This window comes from Solanum lycopersicum, chromosome 12 (genome assembly GCF_036512215.1).
Source record: "Solanum lycopersicum chromosome 12, SLM_r2.1".
NCBI lineage: Eukaryota > Viridiplantae > Streptophyta > Magnoliopsida > Solanales > Solanaceae > Solanum > Solanum lycopersicum.
In genome coordinates, this window is record NC_090811.1 from 64,348,899 (window position 1) to 64,372,360 (window position 23,462).

The 23,462-nt window shown below is 27.9% G+C and overlaps 2 protein-coding genes and 1 non-coding gene across 3 annotated transcripts; all 3 read right to left on the reverse strand.

Annotated features, from left to right (window-relative positions):
* Positions 1 to 4,987: 4,987 nt before the first annotated feature.
* On the reverse strand, positions 4,988 to 5,060 carry TRNAA-UGC (transfer RNA alanine (anticodon UGC)). The gene has a single exon. It is a non-coding gene; the product is annotated as a tRNA-Ala (tRNA).
* Positions 5,061 to 11,152: 6,092 nt separating this feature from the next.
* Positions 11,153 to 14,238, reverse strand: GPXle-2 (glutathione peroxidase). Its single transcript, NM_001321493.1, is given in 6 exon segments — positions 11,153 to 11,437; positions 11,517 to 11,684; positions 12,019 to 12,137; positions 12,636 to 12,697; positions 12,843 to 12,919; positions 14,118 to 14,238. Coding segments are annotated over 6 exon segments (513 nt in total). The 5' UTR covers positions 14,172 to 14,238; the 3' UTR covers positions 11,153 to 11,404.
* A 5,912-nt stretch (positions 14,239 to 20,150) lies between these two features.
* Positions 20,151 to 23,009, reverse strand: LOC101267388 (probable glutathione peroxidase 8). Its single transcript, XM_004252548.5, has 6 exons — positions 22,671 to 23,009; positions 21,631 to 21,707; positions 21,335 to 21,396; positions 20,990 to 21,108; positions 20,496 to 20,663; positions 20,151 to 20,398 (listed from the first exon to the last, which is right to left on the reverse strand). Exons 1-6 carry the CDS (start codon positions 22,722 to 22,724, stop codon positions 20,366 to 20,368), a joined length of 513 nt encoding a protein of 170 aa, XP_004252596.2. The 5' UTR covers positions 22,725 to 23,009; the 3' UTR covers positions 20,151 to 20,365.
* Between the last annotated feature and the right edge of the window lie 453 nt (positions 23,010 to 23,462).

The following is a 23,462-nucleotide window of genomic DNA, read 5'->3' on the forward strand; positions in this document are numbered from 1 at the left end:
CCATCAATTCTTGCTACATACCCAACAATAAATTCATACTAGCGCTGACTTAAATCAAACTATACGTGTCATAAACTTCGATCGTAATATATTTTCTTGGTATTCTTTGCTGATAAATTGGTTTGGTTATATATTATATATTCCTTTTATTATATTATCTCAAATTGTTATCTACTATCGAGTTTGATATAAACATGATAAATACTTTTAAATTGCTTATTCCGTTAATTAAAAAATTCTATTAAACATGAAATGATTTATATATAGCTATACAATTTTATTTCAAATAATTTATTGTGACTAAAAGAGTTCTATTGCTACAATAACTTTTATCACTTAGACAACAACTAACTACAAAAATCTATACAATAATTTTCTAGTTATTTAGGTGATTATTACCACCACTATAAATAATTACAACAAAATTGAGAAATTAACATTGCCATATCAATCTTCATAACTAAATATTTATTTGAATTTGCAAATAACATAAAATGAGATAACTATATTAACTTGAGCACACCTTCATTATTTTATCGAATATTAATTATAATAATAACATCTCAACAACAAAGGAATAAAGCATTTCTAACCACTAATTATATTATTCAGACAAACCACTACAAAACAAAAACAACAAAATTATTATGGTGATTATGGGCGGTGGGATTATCTAAGCAAAGCTAAATAAAGCTCATATTACTTAATTAAGCCCCTAACCCTCCTATTTTCTTTAATAATTTTTCTGTATTAGTGAAGAAATAATAACCACAGCCCCACAATCACCCAAAATAAAACAAAACAAACAATAAATAAATATATAGTCATTGAGTGGGCTAGAGAAAAAAAAAATAGCCGTTTTCTTTATGTAACCGTTGAGAAAAAGTGACAACTTTTATTCATTGTCAGCATTACATGGCCAACACTATATGGACAGGATTTAAGCATAGAGCTCATCATCATCTTGAGCAGTTAGCTATTGTATCTGTAGTTGAAAAGGAATAAAGTATTTACCAATATTTTTTCTCAATTTATGTGATATCGTTTGATTTGATATAAAATTTTAATTTTTTTTTTTGATATTGTGATAATAAGCAAATTTTAGACAGTTGTGTGACTATAAATCATTTCATTTATAAACGAGGAATTTGAAAAGTTCATAAATTAACTCAAAAGCTCTAATCACATCAGAGTTGTTCAGATGATAAATACTCATTACTCCAGTTTTAAAATTGTAAGTTCAAGTTATCAAAAGTGTAAAAAAGGTGATAGCTCCTCGAAAGGGGTTAAAAAATATATATTGCTCTTAACATTATTCTATATTATGATTAATTAACATATCTAATTAAGTCTTAATGAGTTTTCAAAAGAACTCCAACACAAATACCAAAAAGAAAAGATGATGCTCCACTACCCTAATATTTGTGACAATTAATGTGGGCCAAATTTTACAAATTTGTCTGTGTTTGTGCTTAGCTTTATCTAGAATTTCCAGCATATAGCTTGATAGTATTAGAACGAAAAAGAGGAATATCAATCATGGTCTATATACAACTCATACTCCTGACATTATTAATTGGTTTTTAGCCCTACTCACATGCTATATTGTGCAACTTCAAGCCCCACTCGTAAATTCAGATTCACTCAAAATATTGTCGCACTTTTATTAATTTCTTAAAAATTATACTATTTTTGAAAAATTTGATACATATCTATTGATATTTTTGTAGAATCCGAGCAACATTACCTTCAAATTTTGAGGGAGTATATCAAACAAAAAGAGAATTGCGTAGTAGTTCATTGTATCTTGTATATATGCAAGTTTGATTCTCATTTGGTTCTTTTTTGTCTCTCCTCTCCCCGCTAATTGTTGTTTCATATCGATATCTCATTATCTTGTTGTTTTTGTTTGTTGTTATTGCGTTTGTTTCATAATTTGTTCAATCAAGAGTTTTTTTTTTAAAAATATAATATTTCTATCTTCTTAAAGATATAATAAGGTTTGCCTACACTCTATGGTCTCTCTTGTATTTTTACTAATCATATTTTGATTTACGAGAATTAATTTGATTAATTTTTTAAGTTAAGTTGAATTAGAATAATTTATTATTTTAAATTATAAATTTAAATATTCAAAAATCATATGAAAGATATGATAACTTGTAATTCTTTTCATATTAGTATGATAGAAGAAATATATCTTAAAATATTAATTAAAATTTATATAATTTAACTTTCAAAATATAAAACGTGATATGTAAAAATAAATGAAAATATTATTTCTTAGCCGTCCAAACCTTATCAAGATTGTTAGTATATCAGCTAATGTCACAAAATCATGAGAAGTTTTTGCCTCAACAAACCGACTCATTTGTTAATGTAGCACAAAAAATTTAGTGGAGTAATCAATTATGTGATAAATGATACATATTATAATGTTAATATTAGAAGTGACCTCTTAGCAAATACTTTTTTTATTTTAAAAATTGAGTGATGCAGGGAGAATATTAGAGTCCGAAGTAAAAAAAATTGTCAAAATTTTCAAAAGGGTATATCAATTTCTTTTTTAATCAAAAGGGCAAAATTGCTGATTTACCAGAGATTTTGTCCGAACTTTTTTTCAATTTATAAGAAAATCACTATCCATGCAGCATTTTCATAAATTTTTTTAAATCGCTACCTAGGCAGCAATTTTAGAGGAGAATTTCATTTTTATTTTTTTTGGAAAATCGCTGTGGAACTCTTTTTGGTGCCATGCTAGGCAACTATTTTAGTTAATTAATTATTTTTTAAAAAATATTGCTAAAACCATTTTATTTCATATAATTGTATCGAGTGAAATTTTTATTAATAATTGTAATGCGATTTTTAATTTGATAAAAAAATTACCAAATTTAATACGATTTTTTTAATTGGCAAAAAATTAAAATAAAAAACAAATCACTTTTAAAAAATAATTGACAATTTTTTTTTAAAAAAATCACTTTAAAAAATAATTGGTAGAAAATTAAAAAAAAATCACTCAAAAAGTGCAGAAATCGCTGTCTAACACCTATTTTCTAGAAAAAAATTCTACCCACAAAAATCGCTACCTACACAGCGATTTTCAAAATATTTTTTTTATAAAAATGTTGTTGTTGCAGCGATTAACTTTTTTTTTAAAAAAAAATCTTCCAAAAACGTTGTATTGGCAGCGATTTTATTTTTAAAAAAAGAAAAAGAACATGAACAAAATCGCTGATAGGTCAGCAATTTTTAAAAACAAAATCGCTGCGTTAGTAACGATTTTACCCTTTTGATTAGAAAAGAAATTGATATACCCATTTAAAAAATTTTGACTATTTTTTTGCCTTTTAAACTTCGGACTCGAGAATACCACATATGCTACCATTTTAAAAAGAATTAACACCAAAATCTAAATTTTATTTAGAAGGTGTTATTAATTATTAATAAAGATAAGAGAGTAGGAGCATCTATTACATATGTGTATACATATTATTTAAGGGCCAACTTAGGGTATGTGACTAATAAATAATATTACACGTCTTAATCACTAAGTAAAATACATGTTTGTGACTTCAAGTTTTGTCAAAATTAATACAAATATATAGGTACTAATAATTGTGTTACATTCTCATGATGAATCATGAAATTGATAGGTACTTATCCTCTTATAATTACTTGGATATATTTGGCTCTACTATCTAAACTAAACAAATGATATATCATATATCCACCGACTATGTTATTAAAGAAAAAAAAAACTCATTCAAGATTATTAAAAATGATAGATTTTTATTATTTAAAATTAAAATATTTATAAGTCACAATAATTAATAATTTAAATATTTTTTAAAAAAATTTCGGTTGGCTCCCTTAGTTTTATCCATAGGCTATGGACCATAGCGCATAAATTAGGAAAAAATCAATACTTTTTCTATCACAATTTATATGACACTTTTCATTTTTTGAGAATTAAATAATTTAAATTTGACAAAAAATTTGCGTATGAAATTTTTAAATTTTTTGAAATCAAATTTATATATTTGTAAACTACACGAAACGTACTATAATTCACAATAATTAATCATTCAAAATATTTAAAAAATTTATAAAAAAGTTATGGTAAAAAACAAACTTATTTAAATCTCAAAATTTAAAAAGTATCACATAAAATAAAACGAAAAAAATTATATATATTGAGCTCATACTGACACAGACTCATATATCTCGTACAATAGATGTTTTTAATAATTTCTTTCTTGATTTGGTTATTCTTTTGACTAAAGAGCAACATGTCGACGCACCCTTAATGATTCTAACTTTGTTCACAACATAAAATTAAACATCCTCAATGATGAAACTAGGAAGTTTATAAAGAATATTCAGAAATAGCGTAATAAAAGTATTTTCTAAAAAGTGGAGTGAGAAAGTTTTAAAAATAACAAACATAATATATATAACAAGACTCTCAGCTATAATTTTGATAATTACGCTATAGTTTTAATAATTGCGCTCCATAGCTATAGTTCCATTTGTTATGGAGGCTGCAGTTTGTATATTTCGCTTGTAAATATACAACTAAAGTAAGTATATACAAATTTTGTATTTATACATTTAAGAATTATTTAGACGTCCATTTGTATACTTCACTTGCCAAATATACAAAACATGTAAATTTATCATGATTTTTTCATAAATCGTATACAAATAGTTAGGATAACCATATACAAAATTTTAAATTTATACAATCAGGAACTGAATTATACAAAATCAATTGAATAACAAGAATTGGAAAAACTGTAGTCGCAAATTATAATTTTTTTGAAAGTAGTTGTAGTACTTAATATAGACTAAATGTTTGCTTATACTTCATATTTTTTATTTATGAGATTCAAACACACGAACCTCGTTACAAAAAAGTGTTTAAAAAAAGATTTGCGACTATTTAGAGCACCAAATCTATAGGCTAATAATAATACACAAATGGAGATGCGGGGGATCGAACCCCGTGCCTCTCGCATGCAAAGCGAGCGCTCTACCATTTGAGCTACATCCCCAACATGTTGACTTTTAATACATATAATATCATATACCTAATAAGAATTTTTTTTATTGAAATACACATCTTATGTTTTCTTATTTTCAATATCCCATCTATTTTGAAAGACCTCTAAAATCTCATATTTTTCTCCTAATATATCCCAGCTACATAATAATGTACCCAAGCGAATATTTAATTTGTACGAGCTACATATTATGTATTCGAATTATTTTATAATACATCCAAGCTAATTATTAATGTATCCAAGTTATATATTGTGTTTCGCATTATGACTTTTCCGGCATTACTATCTTTACCACAATGATAATATCGTCGATAACTCAAATTACTCTATGAAATTGAATTTCACTTGACTATTTGCATATGATTCTCATTGTGTATGCTCAGGTATTAAATCTATATAAATATATTGACATGCTATTAAACATTTTTATTTAGGTTATTTTTCTTTAGTTTCTAAAATTGGAGTAAAACTAAGACGTAATGATCATGAATATGTGTTAAAATTCATGTCTTATATCTAATCATTCATGTCATTATATTAAAACATTATTTACTCACACGTATAAGAGTCTTATAAGATTGATGTGAAGGAATAAACTATGAGAACTTTTATTAGATAACATTTCTAATAAGAGTTAAGTCGTATATATATATATATATATATTAATAGCAACAAAATTATTCCTTAACATCATTAAATATACCACCAAATATATTTAGAGGTGAACCTCCTTAAATGCGTGAAATTTGTAATCTTTAAAATTAAGATACATAACATGTTATAATTTATAAATGGGATAATGCACAAGTATTTCCTCAATTTATGTCCGAAATTTCAGAGACACACTTATACTATGCTATATGTGACAAATATGACATCTATCAAACTCGACTCTTTGATTTTTTTGGTGTTATTAACGTGTGAAAGATCATTTTATAGTTGATGTGATAAGGATGATCTCTTAAGATAGTTTAATCGACTTTGTAGAGGTAATGTGAGAATACTGGGTGATCGATTATTTAAGATTGATGAGAATGAAAGTATTTTTCTCGAAGGATAATGTAGGGGTCAAGTTGTCATTAGTTGGGTAGGTGTAGAGTCTAGGTATGCCTCCCCTGGGTTTTTAAGTTTGTAAGAATTATTAGTTAATATGTAGTCATCGTTGATGATGTCCAATCTAAGTATATACATATCAAGAAAAATGCTATTTGAAATAATTAGATGTATAATTTATTTTTGATATAAAATATAGTATTTTCAAATAAAATAAGATACATAAATAGTAATATATCATGTGTATTAATTTTTTTTAGATATAATATGTGAATTTGAATTTTTAATAAATGTATTATATACATAGAAATTACCACACATACATGTATCCATCAAAGATATGTATCTCTTCAATATTTTTATATGTTGTATCAATGCATAGCGGATACATTTAAAATTCAGGCTTTTGTTTCTTCGTTTCAATGATGTATCTGATTTACAAATTTTTCATCAACTCATCGATCTCTAATTCAGCTGCAATGACTGATTTGAGATTCACAAAATTAATATTTTGATCAATAATAATTTCATTACTTTTTTATCGTTCATACGTCACCTTACTTTTCCCTATTCGGAAATGCCTCGACATGATGACAAGTTCATGTTGTATTTGTATAATTTGTCGACAAGTTTGATTCAAACATTGAGAGATTTTTGGAAAAATGAGGAGAAGAATTTTAAATTTTGAATTATGCTAGCCTATTACAATTTGTCAATTAATGTACTGATCTAAAATCAAACATATTATATCAATCTAAAATTAAACACCTTATGAGCATTCTTTACTACTTTAATGTATCACGCAGGATTACAGTACATTTTTATCAAAAAAATTTATGAAACCCTCGGTAATGATTTGGAAACCCTCACGTATACTCATACCATTTTTTGAACGTCTATTTCCACATTTACAAGTCCTTTTTTAAGAATCGTCTAAATTCTCTAATTTTTTATGTGTATATTAGCCCATGAATCTGACGCCTAGAGCTTAAAAAAAAAAATTCCAATTTTTTTTAATGTATATTAGCCTATTAATATGGGGTGTCCCACTTTGCGGTTAAGTAACTGGAATTGTTGTTGAATTCATATATAGAAAGAATATTTCCAATTAATACAATAGAACCTCTGAATAAAATAATCTCCAAATCCTATGCATTTGTATAGTTATCTTTGCTGACGTGAAAGGGCAAAATTAAAGCTCGACACATGAGACAATTTTTTATCGTTAGCAATTATTATTTGATGCAGTCTACATGATATTTATGTCTGCACCGAAGTGTCCCAATGATCTCTTCCTGCTCAAACTCTGAGTGATATATGACACAAATCTCTTCAATTTTCGTTGAATTATTCACTTCGTCTGTAAGTACAATAACCTGATGAGTTCTTGTTTTATAATACTCCAATATAGCATCCTCCTCCTTTTGACCATCACTATTGACATTATATTTTGGTGGATTTCTCAAATCACGATCACTCAAGTTAGTAGTACATTGCTACTTCAATAATAAGTTGTATTCATATTTGTTTTGGTATTGAATTTATTATTTTTATTGAGCCGTTAGTTATTCCATTTATTTGTTAAGTGGGCTCAAAGTTTTGTTTTTAAAAAAGGAAAAACATCTCTACTTTAAAATATAACATAGAATACCACTTTTTACACAATATACTATATTTATAAACAAAAATTAAATCAGATACACAATCCCTTTAAATATAATGATGAATAATTATGTTAAAATCACATTTCCTCAATTAGTAGGACACCAACAATTCAAATTACTTCGCTTTATTCTTTTCAGTTGTTCCCTCCCCCAATCGCAAAACAGATGCCTCGGGTATCCCACCATTACCCCTTCTTCTTCGTTAAACTTTTTCTTCCCCTATCACACAAAATTTGTATCTCATTCCGACTCCCACACGTATCCCTTCTTTCTTAATCATTTTTATTCCCTTTTGCATCAGGGGCCAGCTATAGTAGCCGAGGGGGGTTCGGCCAAACCCACTAATTTTTCCATAGATTCTATATTTATATTAAATTATGAAGTAGAACGTGTGTGTGTCTATATATATATATATATATATATATATATATACATAATAGAATGCGTGTATATAAAAAAAATTAAAAATAATCGCTAGATGAAAAAAAAATTAGATCGTTGTTCTTTTTAAAAATTTAGAACTCACTGACATGAAATCATGGCTGCGCCTCTGTTTTGCATGTGCTAAATTCATATCAAACTTTACATAATCAACATTAGTTAAAGTGGCAAAGTAAGATTTTCTTTACTGTTTCCTATTGTATATTTGTTTTCAATCGTATCATATATTTGATTCGATGATTTAGATTTTTTCTAGCAAATTTGTTGTAGGTTTTTATATTGTTTGCTCGATTTTAATAATTCATAATTTAGAAAATAGTATGAATATTGTTATGTATCCGAAACACGTGCTTTTGAATATATTGTATGAAATTAATATTTGATACATCAAATTAGTAATAGATACATGAAATTAAAATTAGATCATATAATAGATACATGAAATTAAAATTGTATCATATAATAGATATATGAAATTAATACTAGACACATATAATAAATACACAAAATTAATAATAGATACTTTTATGGTACATATAAATCTATTTGTATGATACGTATCTAAGTGATTTGTTTGTTGGATACATCATATATTGATAACATATACATCAAATTAATAAATTTTGTTATTTTAAGAGTAATGAAATGAAATTAGTCAAATTACATGACCAAGATATACATGTTTTTGTCTTTTATGAATAATATTAACGAACTTATTATTTTAAATAATAATAACATGAAATTAATTAAAAATAGATACACTTCTTCATTTCCACCTTATATTAAGGAAATTGGTTATAACCAATTAATTTAAATAAATAAAATACGTATCTCAATTTCAGAATTCGCCACATACATGTATCTCACGGATTCAAACTCATGTATCCTAAGTTTGAAATATGGTAGGGGAAGGAATATTTTAAAACTATTGGAATTCTAAGTATTAGAACCTAAATTAATGGGATTTATGTAGTTTACCCTTGTAAAAACTTAAGTGGAAAGAAATTAAAAGAAACTTGATAAAGTGTTATATAATTGGGGTATTTTCACATATAACCACTAAAAAATAGCCTAATTACTCTTCGTAGCTATAGTTTGATAATTACAATTCGTCGCTACATGTTATAGGAAGGAGAGAGGCAAGCGAGTTTGGGAGAGAAGAGAGGTGAGAGAGGGCAAAAAGTGAGAGAGAGGTGGTATGTATATTGGTTAGATAATTATATATATGGCAAGCGAGATTAGGGAGAGAGGAGAGAGGCGAGCGAGAATGGGAGAGAGGCGAGCAAGAGAGGGCAGAGAATCGGAAAGAAGCAAATTGTATATGTATATTAGTTAGATAATTATATGTTATACATATGAATTTTTAAAAAAAGCAAGCGAGATTTGGAAAGAGAGGAGAGAGCGAACGAGATTGGGAGAGGAAGGAGAGAAAGGCGAGCGAGAGAGATGTGAATTTTATATGTATTTTGATTAGATAATTGTATATTATACATATGTATAGTATATTCTGGCGAATTATACATATACAAATGTGACTAATTATACAAAGTCAAAGTCCTCCCACATGATTAATGTATATATTAATCGTGAGCGGTAATTATAGCAAACTATAACTACGATGAGTAATTAAATAGTACAAGTTTGTCTAATCACGTAATTTTTCTTATATAATAAGTGTTTTCAAAATGTAGTATGTTAGAAACTGATAAATGTATCATCCATAAACATAACTTATACGATCATACATGTTTTATAAATTGTTCACTTAAATATGTATTAAAATTACATTTTATAAATGGAAAAAAATTGTTATCGCTATATATGATGTAAATATTTTTTAATAAAATGTAAAGTTTTACTAATTTAAATATCCTCTTATTCTTTTCCCTTAATTCCTAAAGAAATTAGGAGAACTAAATGAATTAAGAAACTTTACTTTTTTTCAGGTTTCAGCGTTAAGTTTCCAAATTTTGTTTACGCGTTAAGTTTTTTTTTTTTTTTTTTTAGAAAATAACGTTATTATATTACTCTGTTTTCTGATAATTTTACTCTGTTCTTTTCGAAATTCGATAAAATCGTTCGGTTCTGTTCCTTCAGTACTCAGAAATCTCAACATTGTTTATTTTCTCGTGGTTAACAATGAGTAACTCTCAAGATTATATTCAAAATTCGCAATTTATGTACGTGAATTCGCGTACAATTGGAAGTAGAAGTAGGGGATCACCCTATGATCGTTCTTACAGAAGACGACAACACGATCAACCTTTCGTTTTGGGATTACAAGCCACAATTACTGCACACAGTGACGGAATTACAGTTATTAACGTCAGTAGTCGCGATTTAGTGGAAAGGGCATTAAGGCAGCAGCATGTACCAGAATATTACAATGGCGGATCATCGCAAAATTTATCAGATGATTCTCAACCAGAAAGTGAATCATTATTGGAGTATTGTAAAACAAGAATTCAACGTGTTGCTGATGGAGTAAATAATCCAACAGAAACTAAAGAGATTTGTGTCATATGTCAAGCGGAATTCGAGCATGAAGAGTGCATCGGGACACTTGGCTGCGGACATGAATATCATACGGGCTGCATCAAACAATGGTTGCTGAGAAAAAAAGATTGTCCCATGTGTCGAGCTTCTGTTTTGCCCGCAAATACATAGTAATTAGTTTTATTATGAAATTCTGTAGTAGTAATCTGAAGTTTTGACAGATACTTTGTGTATTTTATAGAACTACTCATATTAAACTTAGTAAGAAAATTATCATGTTCTGAAGTTGTGAATGTAAGATATATATAAGAACAACTTGTTTCATGTCCTAAATATTGTTAAGAGATCGTGAATAACAACATTATCAAATTCAGCATAAGTAGACACTCTAACGTGCATATATTAAACAGATAAGCTGAACAAGTGAGGTCTAAGAAATATAGTGTATACGCCGACCTTACCCCTACCTTCAATAGATAGAGAGCTTCAATGGAAACAAATAAACATCAAGAACTTATAATTCTTCATCAAACAAAACAAACTGACAGAATATCAAATAACTGGATATCAGTTTCAGAAACATGTAGTAATTTATTAATAATGGGACAAACTACAATAAAACGAAGCCAGCATTAACAAGTTCGAAATCCATCCACATTGTTGAGGGCTCAACCTTGGCAACTACTCGATTTCCAACAGCACTTTTATGTCCCTCTGCAACAAGAGAATGAAGTCATAAGACCAATCATTTTATATAGAAAAGTTGCATCGAGTACTAAAACAAAAACGTTACCTCCATTGAAAGAGGAGATGTGGTAGGATAATAGCGATCAGAAACTTGGCCACTCTTATCAACGAGGAACTTAGCGAAATTCCACTGAATATTATCTCCAAGTAATCCCCACTTGGCTGATTTCAAGAACTTATAAAGAGGAGATGTGTTTTCGCCGTTCACTTCAATCTAGATCAAGAAAGATACACTTGTGAATACGAAGATACCATGAGCTCTCTAAGGGAAGAAGTAACGTCTGAATGCAACTTTAACATTTGTAGTTAACACAAGATGCACATAAATTTACTGTGAATAATCTAATTGATGGATAAACCGCAACTTTCAAAATATTCTACGAAAATATTAAACATTTAACTAACATGTATACACGAGGAGAGAACATGTATTTAAAAGATGAGACACAATACCAAGAAATTCATCAATTTTTTTGATAATGCAAGAAAACAAAAAGAGTAGTTAAATAATAGAAAAACGTCTATGAGGATTCTTGTCGTTTCATTACCTTGTCAAAGATGGGGAACTCTGACTTGAAACGCGTACAAGCAAATTCTACGATCTCATCGTTGCTCCCTGGTTCTTGTGCACCAAATTGATTGCAAGGAAATGCCAAAATTTCCAGGCCTACATTTAAATACCCAAAGAAAGAGAGATGTGAAGGACGTTTTAGTGATACTCAAACCATAATAACGTGATGAAATTGAAACTTTGGTTCAAACACTAGCCTTTTTGTTCTTCTTTATTGACAAAGGAATTTGTTACGAGACAAGATTAATGACGGCAATAATAACGAAAAGGAAGACCACACAATTTTATGTGTGGAACTCTCAAGGGGAAGGAAGCTCACGGCCAGTCACCAACTCTTGTTATTTCTCAGTGAAAGATGATACAAATACAACCGAGTAACCAATGTTTATGTAGGCTGCGAAAAATCTCAATCCTAGACTATTTAGGATGTGCTCCAAACAATTTTTATAAGAAACTTACCATAGTCTAAAGAAAAAGGCTGAGAAACAAACCCTTGCTACGTCAGGCCCACAAACATAACAGAATTGGTTGAGGAACAGAGAGATATAAGTTGTGAAACGAACAACAAGAGTAAAATGGTCACTTGACACATACCTTGATCTTTGTACTTCTCATGTAAGTGGTTGAGATCTTTGTAGTTTGAATCAGTCAAACCGCTGTGGACAGTAAAACAGATTACGATTACATTTCTTTTTTTTCATAATAACTCAGAAAACAGTTGAAGGATTCAATGAAGTGAAATATTATATGAATCACAGAACATTTAAAAGAGAAAACAACTTCTTAGAGTTATGATGTTACCATTTGGACGCAACATTCACGATCAGTAGGACCTTTCCCTTGTAGGTACTAAGATCAACATCATTTCCCTTTGCATCCTGTGAGCAAAGGAGAAAGTATGCTAAAAAAAGGGAAAAAGATACAAGTAAACGAAGCATTTCATTGTGGTCACTTGTATCAAAAATGTCCGATCATCCAAATATAGTGCCTTTTTGGAGTACCCGACATGGATGCAACGTCATTTTTGGAGAGTCCAAGCAACATAACTTGTACATTTTTATGATATATTATCATTAGTAGTCTCAACCAAGTCATTTCATTATGAATTTTCCCCGTGTTTATAGGGCGAAGGCACGGAAAGGGGCTATTTAAGAATGGGAAAGAACTAGAGCCCTGAGGCATGGGGCAAAAGTTAGCTCCATGAATAACAACAACAACACAACACCACATAGCAAATAAAAATCCCCGAAAAGTGAGGTCTACGGAGAGTAGTATACACATACCTTACCCCTACCTCCTAGTCGAAATATCTAAGCATGTGAACAACCGCTATATGATTTCTTCCTATTTATTTAAACCTCCGTAGCACGTATGATGGTTAAGTTTATGCGAACTTTCCATTTGATACTTCTACCGTTTTCCTAGTACAATTAGTTGTTTAGTAGGGAAAAAAAAGAACAACGGTACATAAAGTATATCTCATACTTCCATCCACTCTTCCCTTCAAATTAAAACTCTTGATTACTAAACATTTACATATTGCAGCCAAATTCCTTCCACATATGCCTATTCTAGCATCATATTGCTTAGGTCGGAAATCGTAGCAACTCAGTTGATTGACTATATGTACTTTCACAAGAACTTGTAATCCCCCTCCACCCTCTATATTTTCAACTTGTTAGTGAGGCTTGTTCCCTTATATTGCTCAGACTCTTCAAAAATATCGATGGCTACACATCGGATCCTCCAAAAATAGCGTAATTATGAAGGATCCGGTGCAGGTGCAAACATTTCTGGAGAGTCCAAGCAAATTAGAACCAGTTTTTGGGTGAAATTTTTCTTCCACTCACCTGACTTCAATTTTTTTTCTAGTAAAATCATGTCCAAATTTTTTCCTAAAACAACTTCAACAACTCTTCTTCTTCTTCTTTTTTTTTCGAAGTTCACAAAATCTAGAGTCGAACTAGCTCAAAAAAAAAAAATCGAACACAACTTCAAAACACTCTTATTCTTAGTATTTCACAAAATCTATGGTCAAACCCTAACTCGAAGAAAAAAAAATTATTAGGAGCTAACCTTTAGAGTAAAGTCATAGACAGATTCTGGCTTCTTCTCCGGTTGACCGGCCATCGTCGTCGTGGTCGGAATGTGGTACTCTTTACAGTTTGAAATAAAAAGTGAAATTACAAAATATCTGAACACCCATCCACCTATATATATATCAAGGCTAAATTCGTTTGAGGGATAAAGGTATAATTAATTTTGAAGATAAATTTATTCCATATTTAAATATTTAATCGGTGTAAAATTACAGGATAATTTGTTTAGAAAGTAGTTATTTTAAAATTATTTTTATTTCATATTAAAGGTGAAACAATAATTCTTAGATAACTATTTAAAAAATAATTAATTTTAAGATAACGTAGGTAAGTAATTGGAATAATCAATTATTTATTTTGTTGTATCAAAGTCTTGAAATAACTTGTATATTATGTGTTTTAAATTTAAATTTGTATAAGTATATATTTAAAATAACATAAATTGTTTAAACAGATTTATGCATTTTATATCATATAAAATACACGTAAATTGTTACGTAAGATGTAAAATTGTCATATAAGATGTCACGTAGGCCGTTTCAGTTTACTGTTTAACTCTATACAAGTTCAAGTGCATATTTGTACACATTCAAAGTTAGAGAGCATAGATAATAGATGACACCAAATTAAATAGCATACTTCGCCTATTTAGGTACCAAACTTGCAAAATGATATTTTTTTCGTTTTAATTTGTGTATCTTAATTTGATTGATTGAGGTTTAACAAAAAAATATATTAAATCTAATGATCTTAAATTAAAAATATATAAAACGTATCAAAATGTCTTATAATTATATAATCTTAAATATGTCGTATGAAATATTAAAATTAGAAAGCTAATCAAATTAGAGGAGACGCGTTATTTTTTATACAATCTATAAAAAAAAAATATAAAACAAATACTTGCGACACAAAAAGAAATATTTTGTTTTATAATATTAAATAAATACTTATATAATAATGATACTAATAATAAGACTATATTGAATCATATACCTAAAGGAGGTGTAAAATTTAAATATAATATATATAGAGTGTGTACATTGAAATTTAAAAATGGCTAAATTAGAAAAGAAAGCATTCGGATCTTTTATTAATATTTTTTAAAAAACAAAATAAAATATGAGTACAGAAAATTGCACTTATTGTAAAGGCCAAAGCATATCGAATCTGTCTTTGGTAGTTGCGCAATGTTAATTTATATGATATGTTTTGATTTGATATGATTTTTTTTTTTAAAAAAGTAAAATTTTTATTTTAAATTAAACACAAGATATTTGTGACTATAAATTATTTCATCAAAATATTTAAAGTTAAATCAAATAAATCATTACTAGATATAGAAAGACATGATACATGAATATGCAGTCTAATTTCGCTTCAGTTAATATTTATATCTTTTAATTTTGAGTGTATATAAGTAAATTTAAATTTGTATAAAATTAAATAAGTAGATAAATACATTTTATGTAGCATAATACACGTATGATTTCACATATGACACAAATTGTCAAGTATAACGTCATGTAGGATGCACGTGTGTATTTGTCCTATTTTAGACAAGTTTAAGTGGCACACTCAAAATTTGAGGATACAAATTACAACTAAAGTCAAATTAACATACACATTTATATATTATGTCATATAAGAATGTGTCATTCTTTTCTAAACTAAAAGAAAAAATAGTCATATAAATTGAACATAGGGAATATGTTCTTTAATCTAACATAATTGAAAATTTGATATCCGGTTCAAATTTCTAATATATATATATATATATATATATATATATATATATATATATATATATATATATATATACTTAAAATTTCAAATGCATTATATAAATATAATATCTTGTCACATTTTTGCATATGGTAAACATGTTGTCCTTATGATGGTGTGCTGTGAGTTTATAACTTTATTTTAGGTATAATATATAAATGTTTTATTTAATAATTTTATTTTAATGAGTAGTTCGTTTCAGGATCTCGCCGACTTAATTGATTATTTTCAATTACGTAAATCAATAGTTCAAATTGAACTCAAAGGTAGTATAATATATATATATATATATATATATATATATATATATATATATATATATATATATATATATTTTAACTTGGTTTTAAATTATATTTATATTCTTCAACTTTTGGTTTGCACGAGTAGATACTTAAACTTGTATAAAGTTAAACAAATAGACTTACATGTCCTACATGTTATTCTATATGTCATTTTTTCCCTACATGGTGTCCTACGTGGAGTGTGTCATGTAGGACTCATGTGTTTATTTATTTAAAAGTTGGATAATTAAAATACTTATTTATGCATTATAGAAATTAGAGATCAAAATTAAAATCTGAAATTAAATTTAGGATTTAATATACGTACTATGCTCTTTATTTTAAGATGTATTGAGTTCTTTTCTGGTTGGACCCCTTCTGTTATTGCGGTGTGATATTTTTATCATTTCAAATAAATGTAAAGGTAATAAAACTCTCATGAAGTCCAACTTTTTGGTTAAAAAAAAAGATAAATTCATGGAGAAACATATATATATATATATATATATATATATACACGAAGTTATTGCACAAATCAACAATACAATACCAATTGTTCACAAACTACATTTAATTTAATCATATTTTACTAACTTTTTTTTTTAAAATTAAAAATTGAATTACGATTTTATCTCTCTGTAAATTAAAATGTTATAAATCATTTAATTATTTAATTTAAATATTAAATTATATTATTTTAATTAAAATGTTGATAATCTTTACACTTCCTTAGGTTAATTTCTAATTAAAATATTTAATTAATAATATCTATTCTCTATAATCTATATGTATAAAATAATAAATAAATATATAAATAATCTCTCTCTATATATATCCATTCATATTTATTTTTTCTCTTTTTTTTTAGAGTTTAAATGTCTAAATAGTTTAGTTTATATTTTATTCTCTATCTATAATTACTATGCTTAAATAAATTATATTTAATTGACTAGGAAAAGAATAACCCACACTCTCCCCACGTCTGCGATAAGATTATTTCATTAAATCTTCTTAAACAAATTATTCAAAAAAAAAAATAACCCACACTCTCCCACGTCTGGGATATGATTATTTCATTAAATCTTCTTAAACAATTTATTCAACTTTTCATCTTCTCCTTTAATTATTTATACTTATTTATGAGGTAAAATTATTTTCACCTTTTATAATTCCTATAAATCTCTAACTAATGGAGGAATATTTTTTGTTCATTAATTGTTTTCTTTTGATAAGATTATTTCGACGTTTTTAGGTACCATTTAATTTTATTTGTTTTTGTTTGAAAATAATATATTATATAAAATTTTAATAATGATATTTTGTATCCTACTTTCGTGATTTATGAATATTTTTCAACTGGTTTATTATTTTAATAAATTCTTGAATTTATTTGGAATCTTATAGTTGTATATTGTATTTTGCCATCTTCTCGTACATTGTTTTATTTTTGTGTTAATTTCTTTTCTAATGTTATCTTTTTATTTAAATTTCTCAATTATATTGATGAGATGAATTTTCATTGTGTAGAATATCATTTTTTCTAAGAATATCAATTTTTCTAATTCATATTGTATCATCTTACGAATTATCGTAATATATATTATTCTACTTCTTTTATTAATGTGAATTTTAAAGACACGTACAAAAACTTGATGGTTATTGATGGAGTAACTCGTTCTTCCAATTGAGATTTTAGTAGCTTTAGTTAATGATGTTATTCATGCATGATTCTACTTGATATCTTGTTTTTTTGACAATTTATGTTTACTTCTCTTTTAATCTTATTTTTATTTAGATTTTTATTTCTAAATTGATAAGCTAATTTTTAAAGATTAAGATACTTTCAAATTGATGTGTGTTCAAATAGTTTACGTTATCTATGTATATCATGTTGCGGATTTATCAAAATATATGGTATTCAACTTTCCTATTAATGTGAAATTTGGGAGAAGACATTAATTAAAAGATTTATGATTTCATATTCATCTATTTTTTCAATTCTTTGTCCTTTCATTAACTATTATTTATGTAGAATATTCTTTTATATCTTTAACATACAAAATTTAAAATTTCATGTTACAAATCCTTCGTGGTAAATAGCATTAAAGTGAAGTTTATACACATAATGACTAAGCCTTTTTCGATGTAGCTTTTTTTTTTTAATCTTTTTTTTTATTTTTTATTCTATTTTAGGTATTTACATTCTTACTAATTAACCATAACAAGAAAAATCTAAGGGTAGTATTTCCAAAATAATTGAAGAAGAATTAAAAAATATTGTTAAGAAATTCCTAAGCATATGATCTTAATATATTTCTTTTATTTCAAATAGTTTCTCTAAAGAAGAGGTTCTGAGGCTAATATTTGTGTATTTCTTTTAAATAAAAATTGTATATTTTTCTTAGCAAGATGATTGATTGCATTTGCATCACAAAATGACATGTCATAAGCATTTATTTATTTGTATTACTTTAAGTATATATTATAAGGTTGTATTAAAAAGTGTTAGAATTTACAAGCTCTTTTCTTTATTTGAAGATTGAAACTAAAATATTGTTCTAAAAGATCATGAAACTAATAATTTTTTCATACCGCGTGAAGTATGGCCATGTTTAGTAGCTAATAATAAATATAGTAATAATAATAATAACAAAAAAAACATTACATGATTAGTCAACTTTTCTTCTTCTCATAACATTTTCCGTAACTCCTCTTATAAACAATGTAATTTATGTTGAGAAAGTATTATTCTTTATGATAAATAAAGAAATTTTATAATTTAAAAGGGTGCAAATTTACAAATTAGAGAGACAAATTATTTGTTTTATTTGCTTCAACTATTCATATTCATAACTCATATCTCATTACATATTCAATTTTCATACTCGTGATATTCATAACTCTCATCTCTTCATATGTATAATCTTTAAATATCTAATCTAAAATTTTAAGATATCTTTCGGTATTCCTTCATTTCTTACTATATAAATTCAGTCTTTTCATTTCAGATCCCCTAACAAGGTTATCATTTTTATTCTATAGTTAAAGTAGACGAAGAAGACTCTTGATTTTTGATATGATACTGGAGAAAGAGTCGATAAGAACTCGAAATATTATGCACTAATATTGTATTATTTTTCTGTCTATATTATTATTGATCAACGTCTTATGAAGTATGTATACATTTTTTTTTCTTTCTCTATTTTTTGTGTTTTTACTCTCTATTAAACTTCTTGATTTAGTTTTCTATAAATGATTTATTGTCGCAAGTCTAAATACTTATTTGAGCTCAAATTAGCCATTTGTGACTTTATTGAAATTTTGCTAACTATTAACCAAAGTTTAAAAGTTATAGTAGGTTGCCTAAAAAGAAATAATTTGAAACATCAAAATATGCCCTTCATTTGGTGTTTTCTTGGTTATATATATTATTAAAGATTTATTTATGTTTTTTTTATTATATTATTCATTACATGTTGTTCACATATATTTTCATAGCATTTTAGTCGTTCTAACATGTCTGTAAAAATTCAAATGGAACAAACGTGCAAAGCATGTGTCCAGAAACTAGTATCATTACCAACCACCCTAACCCAAAAATCAAAATCATTGAGGGTTACACTAAAGTGGTAAAAATATATATTTTATTTTCGATAAAAAATTTAAATTTGAGTCATAGATATGGATTCATTTTCAATAGGGAATGGTTTACCTTTTAAGTGGAATTTCTGAATGTAAATTTAAATTTATCTTGCCACAAGACAGACATGGAATATCGAATGAGAAAAAAAGGCATAATGCTTTTTACCTGTCTTTAAATTTGACTTCAGCTCACATCTATGCCTTTTAACTACGGGTGTACACAAGTATAAACTTAAATTTATAGAAAATTGAACAAATAGACACATGCACGTCTAAACAGATTCAACTTGAGAAGTTGGTTAACAATGTATCAACTTAAAACTTCTCTTATAGAATGAACAATTTATGTTGCAGAACATTTCAAATGGCGATCATCTACACAATAACAGCCCTTCTTACATAATGCCTCTCACTCAGATAACGAAAACAACTGAACGATTTCGAAAATAAAATCAAACCTGCAATCAACAACTGAAAAATCGATCCACATCGTTGAAGACTCAATGCTTAGCAACTATATAGTTTCAAGAAGCTTTTTCATATCCCTCTGCGGAAAAATTTGATAAAGCCATAAGTACATGATGTTACACACAAAGTTACAGGAAATTTACGTAGAGTATTTCAGTTTTCAAGCATTTGATTACCTCGATAGTCAGAGGAGACGTGGTTGGATAATAACGATCAACAACTTGACCGTTCTTATCAACCAAGAACTTAGCGAAATTCCACTGAATATCATCCCCAAATATTCCCCATTTGCCTGATTTCAAGAATTTATAAAGAGGAGATGCATTTTCGCCGTTCACTTCAATCTAATTCAAGAAAAGAATACTTTAGTTGTTAGTACATCATGATTCCACAACCATGAATTCCAGAACAGGTAATTATGGAATGTAATGGTATCCGTTTTCAATACAACTCGAATGTTTATAGCTGACAGAGGATACGAAAAGTGATGGATAAAGGAAATTTTCTGTATTTCTCAACATATTCTACCGAAACATTGAACATTTTTAGAACACTCATGTATATAAGCAGGGAGAGAAGATACGTTTAAAAGACGAGACACACTACTAAGCAATTAACCAAGTTGTAGCTAATATAATGACATCTATCAGGATTATTGTTCTTTCATTACCTTGTCAAAGATAGGAAAGTCTGACTTAAAACGAGTACAAACAAAGTCTAAAATCTGATCGTTGGTCCCAGGCTCTTCCTCACCAAATTGATTGCACGGAAACGCCAATATTTCCAGCCCTATGTTTGAATAAGATAAGAAATTTCGAAATGTGAATGGAACCAATTAGGAGAGAGCTGAAGGCAATTTTAGTGATACTCAAACCATAATGACTCAACTGGTCCGAAAGTTAAGCTTTAACCGAAGATGTCAAATGGTCCATTCTTTGCAAACACTAAACTGTTTCTTCTTCTCTTATCCGGAGGAATCAAACCATGAATCGGTCACTTAACTAAAGACACATACCTTGATCTTTGTACTTCTCATATAATTGGTTGAGTTCCGTGTAGTTTGAGTTAGTCATCCCGCTGTAGACAACCAAAGAGATGATGGTTAAAATGTTCAACTAGGACAAATATCACTTGAACGACAGAATGTGCAAAATGTCCAAGCAGACGACAACAAGGTTTTAAAGTCGTGATTATCTTCTGGACAGAGGTTGTTCCGTTCCCTGGACTTCAACTGGTACCAGAGATATTATAAAACGTAACAGATTCATGCATACAACTACATATATGATGGCAGAAATTAAATGATTCTACCATTTGGAAGCAACATTCACGATAAGTAGTACTTTTCCTTTGAAGATACTAAGGTCTACATCATTTCCTGTCGCGTCCTGCGAGCAAAGGAGAGAGTATACTGAGAAAATTAAATGGGAAAAGTACCAAGTTACTTCAAACTTTGAATTGCTCACTCTGCTTCAATTTTGTTTCGCTTACTTTCCTTTTTAGTCCATTTCAAGAAGTCTTCTTTAGTTCCTTAAACTTTATGTCAATCAAAACCAGACAAACAAACTGAAATGAAAGGAGTATGAGTTATCTCGATATTTATAAGGCCAAGGTCAGAGGGGCTAGTTAAGCATAGGGAAGAGCCACGGAGAGACGGTTAAGATAGTAAATCATATTTACATAAAGATTGAGCCTTATAAAGGAACGTCTACTGGGTTCAACCGACAACAACAATATATCCAGTGTAATTTCACAAGTGGGGTCTGGAAAGCGTAAGATGTACTCGGACCTTACCCCTATCTACGTAGGGTAGAGAGGTTACATCCAATACACCCTCGGCCCAAAAGAGAATTTTTCGAAGCAATGTTGCAAGATCTAGTGATTTCAACAATAATGTTTAATTACCATAAATGAAATTTTCACCTCAAAAAGCTCAAGTTCAGTTCTTCCAAATTCAATGTGTCATTATCCCATCATGTAGACTCCTTAAATACACCAAGAAGCATGGTTCTACTTAGAGTAAAAAGTTAAAAAGTGTGCCCTAATAATCAATAAAGTGAGTTAAATCAATTAAAGACCAACATTTAAACCTCAGTAGAGACAAAAACGCTAGGTGATTTCCTCTTACGCTAGAGTTATCCCAAACATATATTGATCCGTCTTATCTTCAAATATTTTTAAGATCTCAAATACAAGCTCAGTCCAGCTTTTGGGTATTTTTAATTTTTTTCAAACATATTGAAGCACAACTTCAAAAAAAAATTAAAATTTTCAAGTTTCAACTTCAAAATCTATACGAAATCGGAGCTTATATTAGGTAAACGCCTAATAAAATTTGAGTTCATATTTACCTTTAGACTAAAGTCATAGACCGATTGTGGCTTCTTCTCCGGTTGGCCGGCCATTGTCGTTGCTCAAATTTGGCTCCGAAATTCACAAATCCAAAACTAAAAATACCCGACCCGATTACCTATTTTATATTTATTTTTATTATGAGAAGAAATTATAAGGTTTAAACTAATTCTTATTTTAAAAATGAAAACACTACATGGTTCATGCTTATGCTAGTAGTTGAGGAATATTCTTTAAAAAAATTAAAGTTTCCGCTAACTTTTATAATTAGCATAAAATTGAATAATACATAAATTTGACCTAGTTTGCAACTAACTACCCTTTAGATGTTCATTGCCATTCTAAAAGAGATGTAGTATTGTTGAATATAGTGTATTAATTATACTATATTATTTATGCTGAGATTATTTTTTATGTAATTTTTTGTTTGAACTTAGATATATCAAAAATATCATGTATTGACACAATTTTTTAATACTTATAAAAATATACTCCACAAATATGATGAAAAATATTTTTTTAAAAAAATATATAATGGAAAACATATGATAAAGATTATGTGGAATAAATATGTCTTTTAACATGTTATAAAATCATTTACTTTATTAATATCATTTATATACTTTAATATCAAATATAGTGATATCATTCGTATACATTAGTTATATATAGATTTAAAAAGTATATTATATATTGTACTAATAATATATAAAACTAATACATATATTACTTTTTCTGAGACACTCCACCAAACGACTTATATAGATGGAGAAGGTACATCCTTCGTTTGG